At 35.6% G+C, this 18031-nt stretch overlaps 1 protein-coding gene across 3 annotated transcripts; it reads left to right on the top strand.

The window, feature by feature from the left end:
* Positions 1-5301: 5301 nt before the first annotated feature.
* On the top strand, positions 5302-18017 carry LOC123547539 (monocarboxylate transporter 12-like). Of its 3 annotated transcripts, none has more exons than XM_053551812.1 (6): positions 5302-5431; positions 14368-14687; positions 15057-15200; positions 15735-16529; positions 16978-17028; positions 17506-18017. In XM_053551812.1, the coding sequence occupies exons 2-6, from the start codon at positions 14402-14404 to the stop codon at positions 17586-17588; spliced, it is 1359 nt and encodes a 452-aa protein (XP_053407787.1). In that variant the 5' UTR covers positions 5302-5431; positions 14368-14401; the 3' UTR covers positions 17589-18017. The 3 variants fall into 3 exon arrangements, with proteins under 3 accessions (XP_053407787.1, XP_053407788.1, XP_053407786.1); XM_053551813.1 differs by lacking the exon at positions 5302-5431 and adding an exon at positions 9206-11229 and having other exon boundaries at positions 17524-18017; XM_053551811.1 differs by lacking the exon at positions 5302-5431 and adding an exon at positions 9207-11229.
* The last annotated feature ends 14 nt before the right edge of the window (positions 18018-18031 follow it).

Below are 18031 nucleotides of genomic sequence, written 5' to 3'. Positions count from 1 at the left end.
TTCCCCATAACGAGAAAACGTGTCAAGCATAACAAAAAGACCACTAGCTCTAAGGTCTAGATCACATTTAGAGGTTGACAGTTTACATGATGTGTTTCTTGTCCGTTCCATAACTCTTCCATCGATTAAGAGATTTTTAAATTACATGGCATAAAAGTTCCCTATTGAAATGACGTGTCAGACACAAGCCCAAGACCCCTAGCTTCAAGGTCAAAGTCACACTTAGACTTAACATTTTATCCTTCTTGTGCGGTCAATAACTCTGCCATTCATCAGAAATTATTTGTCACAATTCTTCCCTATGATGAGCTGGTGTGTCATGCTCAAAACCCAAACCATAGCTCAAGGTCAAGGTTACCTTCGGAGAACTTGTTTAATCTGGTCGCAAAATGAGTCATACCTAACCTATTCTGGCATATTTTGCACAGATACTTTAGCATTTTTGGGCACACTTCGAGGGCGTTTGTCACTAATAGTGCCAGCTCCTATTTGAACTTCAATTCTAAATACTTAGTATATTTTGAGAGTTATATATACTTGTATTTTCCCCTATAAAATGTCAAGGTCAGTAGTGGCTATTGTTGTGTTACCTTAAAGACACACCACAAAATACCTGTAATCTTTTGTATTTCCATGATGGTAATCACACATTTTATATGAAGAAATGAGAAATAACAAGTATCTATTTACAGTTTGACAGTAACAGATATACGGCTAAGACAATGTTTTTAATGTCTAAATATATAATTCAAATAATGTAGTAGTATGCACGATTATTTGCACCAAGTTCATTTGAGAGGAAAAAGTAGACCACTAGGTATTGGTGGGTCTTTAACCTTCTAATTTCTTGAATACGGATGGATAAAAAATAAATGCTATAGCCTATAATTAACGGTTAATGCGAACACGATAACGTTACACATCGATAGCCACACGAGAACTACATGCAGATATAGACTTGCCACAGTTCGCTACTGCGAAAATATAAAGTGGTAATATTGGACTGGGAATTCATGGCATGAATAACTCAATGGTTGCTTAAACACAGGGGCTTGAGGGGGCCTATGGCCCATATGGCCCCTGGACAAGGCTGGGGATCCCTTGCCGGCCCCGCCCCCCACTCCCCTCCGCTGTCGAAATGTTTGTCCCCCACAAATTTAAACTCGCCCCTATGCCCCCCACCCACCCCCGCTGTTGAAAAGTTTGCCCCTCCCCCACCCCCAAAATTAAACTCGCTCCTACGCCTATGTATAGCAGGTAATATAATTTGTATTTTCTTGATATCTGAAATCAAAGAAGATAAACGTTTAGTCGACCTGGTAAACACAGAAAGCAAATATAAGGCATTATGGAAAATACTTTTTTTTGAGAAAAGGTACACTTACATAAAGATATTCCTCTTTTGCCTGAATACTTCTGCTGTTATTAACTGTGCCATTTAAAAGTTCTCTGTAAGTTACATTTTTGTTATTCCTGATCCGCCAGCTCGCTTCTAAGTCCATCATCATACGACTGGGGAGCCTTGGTTTCGCCTGTTAGCTGAACGTTATTTCTACTCCTTGTTAAGTTGTTTGTCCCGTTTCCTTTGTTGGGCATATAAGGTTAGATTTTCTGGATATGGTATCTAATTTTCGTGGACAAAGAGGCCGCTTGACATCTTTTTTTCTAGCTTTGTACAAACACTCACCTTTCGAATAAATTGCAAAATTATTCTTCTGTTCAAATTAACCACGGCATTTATCTAAATTACTGCTGCACGCCTTAATTTTCTTCCACTTTCTCTCCTCCAGAATCTTGGTCTTAACATCCTCTTTTTGGCTTCCTATATCGCCAGGAATGCTCATACATGTCCAGATTCTTGTGAAAGCCTTATTAAGCTTATTCGTCTTGCTCCATTCTAGCTGATGTCAAAGAATCAGAGAAATAACTTCCTTTTGCAGTTAAATATATATTTTTAACAACACCACGAATTTCTCCTTTTAATTCCTTTATGATATCATCTCAAGTCCTGTCTCGTACGTTCGCTTGGTCAGTTACACACTTGGTACCTATACCCTCGTTGCTCGAATCACAAAGTGGGACTAGAGTTAGTTACTGCATGGATATGTTTTGACAAGCTGTGATATCGACAAAACCAGGTGTAAACAGTATAGGTAAGTTGACGGAACTGAAAAATCTCATAAAAAAATCGGGACCGACTCAATCACATCGTGCTAACCGGAGTATCGAGCTAACCGATATCGAGGTAACGATATTCAACTGTATTTTGACCTGACGGGTATTAATTTAAATATTTCTTTTTCAATTTCTAATTTATTTAATGGATTAATCCAGATTCGTCAAGTTAAAATGTCACAGTTATGTCACTCATGTCAGGTAAAATGTTTATTTTAGGTAAATGAGACATTTCGAAGATTCAGTACTTATATAGCGTGGGGCTTTTGTCTTCCATGTACCTCTGTTGAATGTGACAAATACGTTCTGGAAGATTTGTTTTTAATCCACCACTTTTTTACATTTTATATTTTCTTTGTCAAGGAATAAATCTCCGAGGTTTTGTTTTGTCCGGAAGTGTTGACATCCGGAATTTGTGACAACTGAACAATTGAGTTTACAAGGTCAATTCAGTGAAAACATCTTATCTTGTTAACATACTAGTAGTCACGTTTCGTATGCCAATGCATTCGACTCGAAGATTGTACATATTATATACCTATAAATGATATAGGTTAAACACACACCTGTCTTTTGAGCAGGTATCTTACATACTATTAAGAGTTTTGAGGACGGAGAATCCTATTCGGAGCTTTAAGAGACAATTTGTTTAGTGGCTAAGTTATTGTAAATTATTGGCTTCATGTCTACGGTGTTCAAGGGATTTCGAGAGCAGCCTAGAGTTGATTTCACGGAATGGGTAGAGAAACCATTTTTTATCTGTCGTAATGCTTCGTGTGCACCATCTCAATGTGTTTTATGTTCTTTTAAGTTAGAAGTTACCAGACTGTTTTTGTGGATGTACTTCAGTGTTTTGCATTTGCATGGTAATGTGTCTGAGGTTTCTCCATGAAGTGTATCTTTCGAAGTTATAGGGCTATGATTTGTGGAAATATTTAAGATCTGACACTTGCTTGTGTTAAACTTAACGTTAACTATTAAAACTTCTGAATGGAGTTTTAGTGAAACTCGAAACAATACAAGATTGAAAAAACAGGAAATGCAAGCACAATCTAACAATTGGCGATTATGTGTATTTGATTCCTCGCACGGTGCCTCCTTGGTCGAGCGGTTAAGGTTGAATCACTTGCCTCTTGCCAATGCGGTTTCAAAACCTCGTTTGGGATTTTGAATTCATCATGCGAGGAAGCCACCCAGTTGGTTTAGGAAAGATCTGTGGCTCTACCTACCCAGGTTATACCACCGTGATTAGTTGTCACTTCTTCCACCACACAAAGCTCGAAAAGTCACCATATGACCTAACTGGTACGACTCTAAATACAACCAAATAAATATATAAATTCACATTTCCTTTATAACCAAAGAAACTTTGAAGAAACTTGAAACATTGATAGCTGTCCTAAAATAAAATGCAAAGAGAAAGGGCGACCCCTGTCTTAAATGATAACAAATCAATGTATTTTTTGTTCGGGGAAGACTAAATAAGAAATTCGAAAATAGATAGGTAGCAATGAGAGGACGATTGGAGAACAAGATCCATAACCTTTCCCTCAATAATTCATTAAATATTATCTATTTATTAACTGAAAAATTTAAAAGTGATTGTTTCTTAGACCGCACTAATGTTAGCTCGACAATTAATGTATTTTTATGTCTTAGCAGAACCTTCTCTTGACTGAATGCTATGCCTCGCCACGATCCGAGACCTAACACCGTCAGGTCACTTCAGGAGACGGAATCCTTGGAGCCAGATTTCAATGACCTTGACACTGGTTGGGCTTAGGTGGTGTTGATAGCCTCGTTTGGAACTTCATGTCTGATGGGTGCAACGCAGTTTGCATCTGGAATTGTACATATCATTCTGCTTGACAAGTACCACGCCAGTGTATCGATGACAACAGTAGTAGGAGCTCTCCATACATCGCTTATTACCATCGGAGGTATCAGATATATTATATATGTAAGACAAAACGAACTTTGTAACTGCGCTTTGGGTCACTGCCTATTGCTGCTTTTGAACTATGTTAATGGTATAACAACGCGTTTTTATGGTACGCTTTTCATGAGTAAAGTTCAGTAAAATGTATTAACATAATGTTGTGTTTTCTTGTGAGATGCTGGGAAGTGTCAGTGACATAAAATAATCCGTATCAGTCACGCTGGAGGAGACTTTCACTGTGAGAAAACTTAAAAACGGGATGAAAATTGTACTCGCGTTTTTTCTTTGTAATATAAACGATACTTTACGAATTTAACAGAATATGCAAAAGTGTCGTTAATGCCATGTTTGTAATAAAAAGAAATTAAAACTACCATTTAGAAACATTGTATATATATGGTTGTTGTAGTGTCGCTGATCTTTTCGCCCCAGTTATGGATATTTAACACATACTGACCTTTTCAAAGAACAATAGATTGATAATTAGAAATTGTAGCGGAATCATACAGTTATCGCCAATAAAAACGCCGAGTTTAGTCTTTATATGATGCATTTATGCAAGAAAGTTTGCTTTGTATATCTGCAGAAACCCTTGAGATATGTTTGTGACCTCCACCGTCGGCTTCCGTTACCATCAGACAATAATATACAAAATATGTTTATTTTCCCAATTGTCCCTGTATTCAATTTTGTTATCAAATATGCATTTGGAAGTGTTAGTTGCCGTTCTGAATGTATTACGTAACTGGACACGTACCTTACCTTTAAATTAAGACCTCTCTCATTTTCAGAGGTCATTACGTTGGACTGAGTGGACGCGCATGTCAACTCGTCATATGCGAAACGTGAATTTTACCTGGTACTGCTTCAAAAGAAAGCGTGCATTGTGACGCGACGTTATAAGCTGGTTATTTGAGAACCAATTTTGTGTTATAAACTGTAAAGAAAATCGCAACAATATTGATTCAATCCGAATATTATCATTATGCAATCTTTTTATTTCAGTTTTAACACATTTTGTATTTACAAAGTAAAAAAATAAAGTTATTGTAAGAACCCAAAATGAAGTATGGAGTTCGAAAGCGTCAATCACTTTAAGTACATTGATTAAGAACCGTGTTTTGAGAGGGACAGTGCATGGTTTGACGGAAACTTAATTTCCTGTATTTTCAGGTCCATTATCCAGTATGGTTCTCGATCGTTTCAGTTGTCGGGTTGCTATCGTGTTCTCTGGAATCTTCTTCGCAGTTGGGTGTTTCTTGACTGCCTTTGCTCCAAATATAGAAGTGGTAATAATAACCCGCGGAGTTATCGCAGGTATCTCTAAATTAACTCATTATATAAAGGAAAGTATGTTGAGGTTATATTGTTAATGTAAAACTTTTCGACATTGCTATCAGATAGGTAGAATCCATTTTATACAGTGGCTGTCATTTTGTTATGTCGCTTTTTCGCAATGACACGTAGCTGAAATGTTTGCCTCAATGAGACGGACTGTCGCGCGAGGCTGTTCACGAAAGTTATAGTCATTTTACGAATATTTAAGCGTAACCTAAAGATACTTCTTGAGCAATGTATATATGACTCATTTTATAAACCTCGAAAGACTATTGCAATTGAATGTATTCAGTAAAATTATGATCCGCATTTTTCCTATTGTATTCCCGACTACTTTTAGAGTTTAGCACATTTACAGATAGAGCCAGTTCTCAAAGTCCACTGGGACTGTGCTGCCCTAATGTTAGATTTATGTGCTCCCATTATTGTATTTCGTTTTTCAAGGTCATTGATGGTTCATTATTTCTCTTTACTAGAGCATTTCTTTGGTTTACATATAATATAAATTGACTTTTTTGTCTTGACGCCTGAAATGAGAAGATGAACCAGTTCGGCTTTCTATTTAAAGGGATATGTGTTTCGATTTTTTCTGTTTTATCAGTAAAATGTGTGCTACATTGAATTACTGATAAAATATATATATATATATTGATACATTTATAATCCGAATTATCTCTATAGTTACTTGTTTAAGTTGGCCAGTCACATTAAAGAAACATTTTATGACAATTTTTACTTTTCGTATATTACGTTTGAACAAAAATACCATTACAGAGAGTGTTTCCACTGGAAATAAATCTAATATTGATTTTGTAAATAAAAATTTGTAACTATCCCCTTTAAAATGAAAGTATTTAAAAGGGTGAATATTTCTTTTTATTTCAAGGTTCTTCTAGGTTTCCATATACATTTAAAAGATAGCAGAATATGTCAACAGTTGAAGCAAAAACAAGTTTTAAAATTGCGTGAAGCTTCGGAATTCACTTATTTCCAATCAAGTATGATTGAGCACCAAGATATGCATGGGGCTGATGGCGATTTTTAATTGCTTGCATTTCAGCATTTATATCGTTACGTATATATGCAAAGTATGCTTATAGAATTTATGCTTATGCTGCATTATAACTATCCTCGGCAACCAAATTTTGATAATACCTCAAGTGAATATACTACCTGTTTTAATCTATGATGTTAATGATCACATGTTAGGTTCCGCACAGATCCATTACTTGTCCAGAATCTGATTAGCCACCCTTAATTTTTTTTATATATTTATAGATGAGAGCAAATGCGGCTAATCATGTTAAAAGACAAGTTTCAGAAATCATACAGATATACAGAGACTTAGTAAATGTGTTCACTTTCAGTAATTAGAGGGTGCCAGTATTTTTCTGATGAACTGTAAAGCTACCGAAGAGTTCCATTTTTTTTCAAGTAAAATATCACTTTCCAAACCCTACCTCTACGCCATCCACTGAAATAACAACATTTCAGATAGTTCTAACTGTATGTTCGACTAAAATATTTTCTTTTTTATAAATATTTCTTTCTTCTCTTTTTTTAAGTGTCAAATTAGCGTTATAGCCGTGTCAGTTATGATTTTTTTTTATATTTCAACAGGACTGGGAGGCGCTCTTGGATTCACAGCAAACATGGTCGTTGTCGGATTTTACTTCAAAAGAAGACGAAACCTAGCCATAAGCTTATCTAACGCAGGAGTTGGTGTTGGCATTTTTATACTGTCACCATTAATGCAGTTAATTTATGATCATTACGGATCTTTTGGATTTTTTCTTATTCTTGCAGGCATATTTGGGCAAATTATTTTATTCGGGATGCTTTCATTTCCTAGCAAACTAGAACGGCATGCACCGTCTCGCCGGAATAAAAACCGTCTCCTAATTAGCGGTGATAATTCACGATATCGACATTATGGATAAAATCCCGTTTTCCGGTATAAACCACTAATAAACGCCCGTTCCCGTTTTCACGGTGAGGGGGGTATCGGCCATTACGCTACATGGCGGTAGTGTTTAGATTATCCTTTTTTAAAGTTTTAAACAAAGAAAATGAATAAAAAAAAAGTATTGCAGATTATCATTAAACATTGTTGTTATTAAGATATAGCAAAAATATCCTCAAAGTTTACTTTATTTTTGAAATTTTATCTTTTATTCTACACTGCCGCTTCCGTGGCTCGATACCGAAGGTGTGAAATTTTTTGCATTGTTCAAGATAAACAGATTATTTTTGCAAAAAACAATGCCGAAGTCGTAGAATAGTATTTCCATTGTAAGAAAGTAAGATCTTTCATAAATTCTTATCTTCTGGCAAAAATAATCGCTCATAGTGTACACGGTCTTTATATCGGTTAATCTCGCCGACCCTCCTGACCATATGTACGGAAATACCGGAAAACGGGATTTATCAATAATGTCGATATGGTCAATACTAAAAGCCGTGCTCATTTTGCAGGAAGATGTTTTAAAAAATAAATCTGTGATATGTCTTAGCATTGGTATGCTCAACTATGGATTAGGAACATATCTCGTATATTTACATCTTCCTAATTACATTCTAGCAAAGGGATTTTCTCCGGATGTTGCAGCAAATTTTGTGTCTTTATCCGGAATTCTTACTGTTGGAGGAAGAATTTTAACTGGTGTATTATCAGCCTGTCAGTGTACAAAAGATATTCTATTATACTGTATACCGATGTTTCTCGTGAGTGTAACAACAGTGATATATCCTTTTATTTCTGAATCTTTCGTTGGCAATTTAACCTACGTAATCTTTCTTGGCTTGTTTTACGGCAATTGCTACGTGTTGACAACAGGCGTGACTTTGAAATATGTTGAAATCGCCAATGTTTCTAAGGCCGTCGGCATCCAGTACCTTTTGTGTGGAATCGGTGCATTGCTAGGACCCATTAGTGCAGGTAGGATATTCCCATTGTGAGTACAAGAACAATTTCAATTTTATTTAATACAAATACATAATACATAATTGTTGTGTTCTATAATATCACACAAAAGTATGTGCGATGTATTTTGATAAAACGTCAACATTCTTTCCAAAGATACGACAATCTTATTTTAGAGATCTTTTTTTAGTCTTAATTTATAAAATGTGTATTACAAGTTTTTGTAACTTCCAAGTACAAGTAACAGAACTCTTCATGGTGCATTTGTTATAGTAACCATACTAGTACAAACGTGTCTACCCAGTATGCACATTCAAATTAAGCTCAATTTGGACAGGAAAAATAAGTTAACCAGCGGTCGCAAATTTTAGGCCGAACTAATGTTTAAGGGAAGACAATACGCATAAAGCCGTTCTTCCGCAGCTAGGTGAATTACCAGTAGGGCTCATTGCTTAGCGACAGGGGCAGGTAATCAAGGTTGAGAAATAGTTAGCTTCGTAAGAAGAATAGATTCTAATCATTAGTTACAAACCAGTTGTTTCGTGATTTAAATATCAATAAAATAAAAAGCATGACAAAGAAAACCAAGATGATATCACATATGCAAAGCAAAAAGCTAAAAAGTCATTACACATATTGGATATATATGAGCCGCGCCATGAGAAAACCAACATAGTGCGTTTGTGACCAGCATAGATCCAGACTAGCCTACGCATCCGCGTAGTCTGGTAAGGATCCATGCTGTTCGCTAACGGTTTCTCTTATTGCAATAGGCTTTGAAAGCGAACAACTTGAATCCGGACCAGACTGCGCGGATGCACAGGCTTGTCTGGATCCATGCTGGTCGCAAATGCACTATGTTGGTTTTCTCATGACGCGGCTCATATATAGTCGCCGCATTTGTTATCATATAATGTCTTTTGGGATAATTGTTACATATAATGCAGTTCCGTTTGAGGGTAGGAAGCTACTTGCAATGTCATGAACTCTAATGAAACAGGTTCTTCTGTATTTTGCATCATGAGAATACTTGTGAATTTATTTTAATATTACATTATACAGGGGTACTTGTCGATATCGGAGGATATTTTACTTCGCGGGTACGTTTTTTCTTCTTTAAACGATTAAGTCACTTCTAAAGCTCTGCCTAATACAACTACCGGCACTATATAGTGTGTCTAACATTTGTTTGGAAAAAACATTTAGTTATTCAATTCAATTTCTGTTCTTGATTTACGTAGGTCATTCCTTGTTAAATTTGTAAAAAAGAAGTTAACGGTACAGAACTGTTTTAACTATATTTGTTTTGTTACAGGTGTCTGCACGCTATTTGCGGGGATATTCAGTGCAGCGGCTACATGTTTTCCAACTGTGAGTGAGTTGGAAAAAGTATAAACGAACCAGAATCCAAGGATATATTTGAGCTGTAACATGCATGCATGATACATACATACTTCAACGTCTGTTAGCGCAACGCTAACTACCCGCTAAAAATGAACTTGAACATTTAAAAATGTAAAAGTGAAATGACAATAGTGAACGTTTGTTCATCTGGCAAACACTGCAAAACAGTCTGAAACAGAATGCTATACACTTCTAGTACACGAGAGAGCGATTCTTTTGCAATGAAGGTCAACAAAGGAGGGTACAAATTGTTATTCAACTATATATAGGTTTTAATGGATGGAAGGTTTTCGAATGACCTATTGTTATCATCGGCCCCAGAATATATTAAATAGATTAAACGGAAAATGCTGGTAGTTTGATGACTCACATGTTGTTGACTCAAAGACAACTTCTGAACGGAACTTTGAACAAAAAAGGCCAAACGAATATTACTTTCAGCCTATTTGTGACTAAGCTGAACATAATGGTTTATTTGTGCGTTACAAGTTTAGAATGTTGAATGATGTGCCTCATCCTTGAAGTTATTGAGCTCAAAAATAAAATCATTTGCAAATCATTTGCATCAACATAGATCAAGTTACTGCTTACATAACCTTTTTTTTATATAGATAAATCCACTTTTAGTGTGTTTCTGTTTTCAGCGTATGTATTCATTAGTGAAATACAGGCTGTATTTCAGACAAAACATGCGTTTACATATACATGTAATAAATGATTATTTTAAGATAAAGGCAGCACCTATACCGTTTATCTTTGCCCTTATGTCAGCTGGCGTTGATGCTTTTATACGTTTGTATTAAACTAAAATATGAGCCGTGCCATGAGAAAACCAACATAGTGGGTTTGCGACCAGCATGGATCCAGACCAGCCTGCGCATCCGCGCAGTCTAGTCAGGATCCATGCTGTTCGCTAACAGTTTCTCTAATTACTATAGGCTTTGAAAGCGAACAGCATGGATCCTGACCAGACTGCGCGGATCCATGCTGGTCGCAAACCCACTGTGTTTGTTTTCTCATGGCGCGGCTCATACTACTTTGTTAAAGAATGTAGAAAAAAATGAGAAATTTCTTAGACACTTGATATTGCAGATAGTGTTTGCAAGAATAAAAGCATTTTATTTTACATGGTAAATGTGATCAAAGGTAAACCGATAGGTCACAAATCTTATTATGAATGTTAACATTCTTTTGATAAATGTTTGATTATCAATAAATGAAAAGAAAACCCAGATTTTTGTGGCATTTTACACTGTTCTTTCGTTATTTTTTTTTAATAAAATAATTTTGTTGTTGGTATACGCGAGGTTGTATACGGTTACGCATAATTAATTTTGCTGTAACACGTAACCGAGCGCTTTATATGATCTTTTGTATGTTTTGTAACTAATATCGGACAAAAATCGCATATGCAGATTTTGCCACACAAATTAATTCGGATATTATAAAGGTACGTTTTAATATAGCATGTGTGGGGAGTAAAAAGAAAATTTGACTCCATGGACTTGTTAAACTACTTTCTAAAGTATATTGAATATTATAATACTATCCTGTATGCTACTGAATGAATCCATTTTCATTATTGATCATACTAGTTAACATAGCTGTCGATCTGGTATGTAAACATTAAACTCTGTATATTGTAATGGTAATAACATATATCTTTATGAACTGATTTCATTCAGGCTCGTGTGAAAATGTTTGTTGAAAGGTTATTATTTCAAAACTTAAGGTAGTGGGACCCGTAACGGTAATCGACATTTTCCATTCAATTTCGGCATTTTGGGCTGTTAAGTAAAAGCAAATTACTATGACTGTGACTCAATGCAGAGTTGGAGCGCCGGTATAAATTATATACAGACTCCGGTATATACCGGATTCAAGCAATTTGAACTAAAAGTACTTTAAATGTATATATTTTGTAACTATGATGACACTAACCCTAACCTTTAGTCAGTATATCATACATATCATACATTAATGCGTGCGAACATGCAATAATTTCCGTATTTTTGCCGTGTGCTCCAATTGGTATTCACTTCAGGGTATGCGCAGAAGACCGCCCCAACGCTGCAATGAGCTACATGGCCTAAGACCACAGTTATTTTTACTATAATGTTCTATATAGGCACTGGACACTATTGCAATTTTGCATGCATTCCACCCCCACTAAAAATACCTGAACTCAACGGAACTATTCAATTCCAGCCACAATAGACATGGGGTTGACCGGCTCTTTCTACCACCATTTTAAACCAAATCACATGCGTATGAAGAATACTCTAGATGGCCGCAAACACGCGCTATCAAAAAGGCATGTTATACATATTCTGACATTCTCATTCTGTCAAATTGTACATGTACCTACTATTTCATATCTCCTCTATTAAATTATGCCATCTACTGCAGATCTTTCACTCAAAAATTCACCAATATTCACCATCAAACCAGAGGAACTATTTTCCGTGTAACCACTTCCTTATTGTTACTATGGTGTCCGAAGGATGTCGAAATAACACGTACGAGAATACGTTATCTTACGGAAATTGCCGATTGTCAATGCAGGTACACTACTAGGTACACTACTAGGAAATGAAAACTTGTAAATGGAAAACAAAATCATAGAGAAAATATCTAAAACAGCAAAACTGTTCATTTTTATGCTTTATCTATAATATTACATGTTAACATAGCAAGGTCGAACTCCACTGCTATCAGCTGTAATAGCTAAATATTTTTAGAATAGGAGACTGTAATGTGTGAAAAGCGGTACGGTAAACTATGATATTATATCAGAAATATGTTCAGATTTGTAGCAGCACATGTGATTTGAACATACCTCAATTTCACCTGAATGTCTTACTTAATACTTTTCTTTCTTTATATCATATGAACGTCTACCTAAAGCAATGTCATTTTTGTACCCCCCGACAACAAAGTTGTAAGTGGGGTATACTGGTTTCAGGTTGTCTGTCTGTCCGTAGACACATCTTGTGCGCACCATCTCTCCTCATCCACTTGACACAATTTAATGAAACTTCACACAAGTGATCAGTAACAACAGTAGTTGTGCATGGGGCATGTTAGGTTCTTTCAGAAAATAAAATTGCAGAGTTACGGGACTTTGTTTTTTGTTACTATACTATATACGTAGACACAATCTTGTGCGCACCATCTCTCCTCATCCCCTTGACACAATTTAATGAAACTTCACACACGTGATCAGTAACAACAGTAGTTGTGCATGGGGCATGCTAGGTTCTTTCAACAACAAAAATTGCAGAGTTATGGGACTTTGTTTCTTGTTAACATACTATGTACATACAGTGTGCATATGCAATCTTGTCCGAACCCTTGCACACAATTTATTGAAACTTTACACAAGTGATCAGTACCAACCCTAGTTGTGCATGGTGCATTATACGTTCTTTTAGATAAATATTCTGCATAGTTATGGGACTTTGTTTTTTGTTGCTATACTGTATACATACAGTCTATATACATACAGTCCACACAATTATGCAATATTGTGTGCGTCAAATTGCAATGTACTGTGTCAGTGCATGCGGGGGGTACATTCATCATCTTTAGTGATAGCTCTAGTTTTTCCTAGAATAACGGGCCAAATTAGATATACTGGATTAAAACAACTCTAAATAGGATTTATGTAGATAGATAGACAGAGATAGAATCTATTGTGGTAAAAAAAAGACATTATATGAAAACAAATACAAATTAAATGTCAACATAATAAAGGTGAACATCAAAGAATAACACAAAAAGAGAGCATAAAGCTTTCTTATTTCCATTGAATCTTCTAACGACATCTCCACTTAAACAGATTTCATGATGATATGGTCGTTATGTAACCCTCGGTTAAAATTATTCAAATTAATTACGATTCGTCAAAACAACATCTCCACCAGGGTGTGTGGCCATTTTTTCCCTATATGTATATATTGGAAACTTAAATGATATTATTTCAGAAACAGCAGGTCCAGCGCATCATGAAAACATTTAGTAGCATTGCATTTTTAGGACAAAATTTGATTTAGTTTTGAGTGTTTTCTATCCTAAAATGTGTACCTTTAATAATAATTAAGACTTAAAATGCGAGCTGGTGTAGTAAAATGCTATCTAAAACACTATAATTAAAAACCTGTTGAAAGAACTTTTTGAAAGATAGATTGCAACCAAGCAGCATTATAGCAGACTCGGATTGACTATGTTTATTGGAGGTAATGAAATGTACAGCACCTCTCACGCCCCCTAACACCGGCTTATGCGACATTTAATAACAGTAGAACTGAAAGTAAACCACCTTCCCAAACGGCCAAAAAATACCCGCAATACTGAATCTATAATTATTGTCCACTTTATGAAAATCTCTGGTTTATTGTTGGTAAGGCTTGAAATAACTTCATTTCACTTTACCCAATGTCCAAACTAAATTCATATCTTACTTGAACAATTTCTTCATATTTTGATAATTACATTCAGTACGCTATTTTTTGCACAAAAAGCAAAAGGGCACGCCCGTGTAAACAATTTGGTGACAATTGAAGGAGCTTATACTATTACATTGTAGGTGCAAAGAGAAACGATACGAGGCGGAACAGAAAATGATAGAAATTGATAAAACTATGGAAAAGTCAAACTCAACAAGTGAATCGTTACTGAATAAAGAACACATACATAAAGAAGACATATGTAAGCGTCAATTTGCTGACGTAGATAAAGGTTGGGCTTGGGTTGTGCTAGCCGGAAGTTTCGGAACATTTTGCTTGATGGGAGGTACGCAGTTTGCTTCTGGAATAGTTCACATGATTCTTCTAGAAAAGTACCAGACCAGCGTGTCACTAACATCCGTCGCAGGAGCTGTTCACACGTCATTAATAAGTATTGGAGGTAGGAATAAATTCAGTAAATAATTTGTTACATTTATAAAATGTTCACGACTCGACAAACATATTAAACGATATATTTTCAATTTTAACGGTTGAGCAAGGTTATAAGAATCTTTTCGACTATTATTTGTGCCATATTAGAAAACCAGCCTGCTGCTAGCCGCAGTTTTTGTTAGAAAATCACCGAAGCTTTGCTAGGTGCGAAACGAAATATATTGTTTTACATCACATATTAAGTACCATAGTATAAATATATTGTAACTTCTTTATAATAGGATTGTCCGTCATGTCAGTTATGCTAAATCTTCTTTTTCATCAACAAATTATGCGCATTTCCAAACGTACTGCCTTACACTTTTGGCACTTTCAGCACCATTATCATCGTTTGTATTAGAGCGGAACAGTTGTCGGGTTGCCATAGTAACATGTGGGTGTTTATTCTTTCTTGGCTATTTGGGTACAGCGTTTGCACCAAATATTGAGTGTGTGATATTTACGTATGGAGTTGTCGCTGGTAAGACTAAAAATTTATTTTACGTGTTTTTTTTTCTAGATCTGTATAATCTTCATATTCGTATTGATCTCTTATTTAGGGGCATTTCAGAGACACATGCGCTTTCAAGTTATATTATAAGTCATTTCATTTAGACGGTTTACCTGCCTTTGATATAAAAAATATCTGGGTGTGTTTTAATTTTGCAAAGATTCTGACAGAGGTAAAGGACAAACACACCATGTAAGTAAGCCACGTCGAAAGTTTGATGAAAATAATGTATAATTTTACTATCTTTACGGAAACGATATGGCTGACTTTGGTCCAAAACGTAACATTCTGTATCATCTAATATCATAGTCTTCAGAAATGTGTATTGCCGTCGGAGCGATATAAACTTACGAAAATTTATGTTGCATTCAAACGCTGACAAGAGTTATTAGGCCTAGGTGTTTATGAGCTTCCGGCTATACAGTAATGTGTATTACTATCGGAGCAAGCTGCACGAGCAAAAATTTCCTTTGCGTTCAAACTCTGTCCGTTAATTTTGTTTAGGTGTTGGAGGAGCTCTTGGCTTTACAGCAAGCATGGTAGTTGTTGGTTACAACTTCCAGAGAAGGCGAAACATTGCCATGGGTATTGCAGTAGCTGGTGTCGGTTTCGGAATTACCTTCCTAGCACCATTGATACAGTTTATCTACAAGGAGTATGGGTCATTCGGATTCTTTTTGCTAATATCGGCAATATACGCTCAAAGTATCGTTTTTGGAATGCTAGCCATCCCCAGCAAATTAGAATTATATACAAAAGCTCGACGAACTGAACAAGCTGTTGCAGAAAATAACAAGAATGGTTTTAGTAGTCGCTGTCCCAAGTTAAAGGACAGCTTATCTATTTTGACAAATAAAGAGTTGCTTTTACTATGTTTTGGATTATTTAACTTTGGTCTTGGAACTTATCTTATATATCTGCATTTGCCAAGATATATAGTAGAGAAGGGTTTTACACCAGAAGTAGCCGCAAATCTAGTTTCGTTGTCGGGAATACTAACCGTGATAGGAAGGATTCTCACCGGCTCTATAGCAACCGTAAAATTTATAAGAGATGATATTTTATACTGTTTACCTATGTTTATTTTGGGTATCATGACAATTATATATCCATACATATCAAGTACATTTGTTGGAAATTTAATTTTCGCTATATTTCTTGGTTCGTTTTATGGAAATGTGTATGTGCTTACAACAAGCGTATCAGTGAAACATGTTGGAATTGTAAACCTTGCTAAAGCCATTGGAATACAATATTTCTTCGCTGGTTTAGGCATATTATTGGGACCAATTTTGGCGGGTAAGTATTCATTTTATTCTTCAAAATTAAAAATGTAGACTGCCGATCAGAACCTTTAGTTTAAACATCCGTGCCGTATCATATACATATAAATTTGTCTGTACTAGCATTCATAAAACATTTAGTGTGTATGTAAAAGTTATTTAATTACATTCTTCCTAATAGCACATGTACTTGAAAGTAAAGTTTGAAGCAATTATAACACGAGTCCTTACATAGATCACAGGTAAATACTTTGTTATACGGACTGGTATCTGTCGTTCAGCAATAAATTTAGATTGGCTTATGTCAAATATTGAAGAAAAAGGTATAAAAAGTTATTTCTGATAACGTGTAATAAAACACTTACAAAATACTTATTGAATGACTGGCCATTTAGAAGTCTATACTATGGGCTCCGGTCCTTGTAAAAAGTATCATGTTAAACGTAACCATTTTACTTATGCAGGGGTTATTGTAGACAATGGAGGAACATATGAGGACTCTTTCTACACTGCAGGTAAACTGGATTTGGAAAATAGTTTGTTATAGTTAAACTATTTGTCGCATTTCGCAAAGTTTTGTATTTATATGTTATTAGCTTTGTATAGAGAATATGCACGAGTTTTACTGCGGAAATGCTGTGCTACTTTAGGAACGCAATATTATTCCGCTAGAGACTGTGTGCTTATTTTTAGGTGCAAGGCCATTCTTTTTATTACACACGTATCTACACATATAAATACTATATGGATATGAATTTGTTTAATAACCTTAATAAAATTGACAACACTGGAGTTTTGTATTTGCTGACCAATTGGTACAACATTTCTGCAAATGTGCTTACAATCAGCTTTTAAGAAAATTAAACAATTATTCCAATTAAACTAATAGTATAGTATAGACTTTTTATATAAATTTTATATATTAATGTTTTCATTTTTAATTATATTTGGTGCTAATTTGAGCAAAACTATAATCCACATCGCAATTACAGGAGGATTTCTTTTATTAGCCGGAATTCTCAGTGGCACTGCTTCATTTGTATCTAAATCAAAACCTTTGGAAACTGAAACATAACAGTACAGATGTTGAAGAAAAAGATGAAATGAGCCGTGCCATGGGAAAACCAACATAGTGGCTTTGCGACCAGCATGGATCAAGACCAGCCTGTGCATCCGCGCAGTCTGGTCAGGATCCATGCTGTTCGCTTTCAAAGACTATTATTATTAGAGAAACCATTAGCGAACAGCATGGATCCTGACCAGACTGCGCGGATGCATGCTGGATCCATGCTGGTCGCAAACCCACTATGTTGGTTTTCTCATGGCACGGCTCAAATGCTTTCTTCGGTGGAGACGTTCATGCTGTCAGGACCTGGAAATAGATCTTCATAAAGAATACTTGGAAGATATTTTTGAGTCACAAAATCAGATGTTTGACTTTATAAGCATGTCATTGACACACCATTTGAATATTTGAAAATGAATTGAAATGGATGTGATTGAAAGAAGCCATGACTT

Source organism: Mercenaria mercenaria, chromosome 9 (genome assembly GCF_021730395.1).
Source record: "Mercenaria mercenaria strain notata chromosome 9, MADL_Memer_1, whole genome shotgun sequence".
Classification (NCBI taxonomy): Eukaryota; Metazoa; Mollusca; class Bivalvia; order Venerida; family Veneridae; genus Mercenaria; species Mercenaria mercenaria.
Note: the sequence above shows the minus strand (reverse complement) of the source record. Positions and strands in the feature narration are given on the sequence as shown.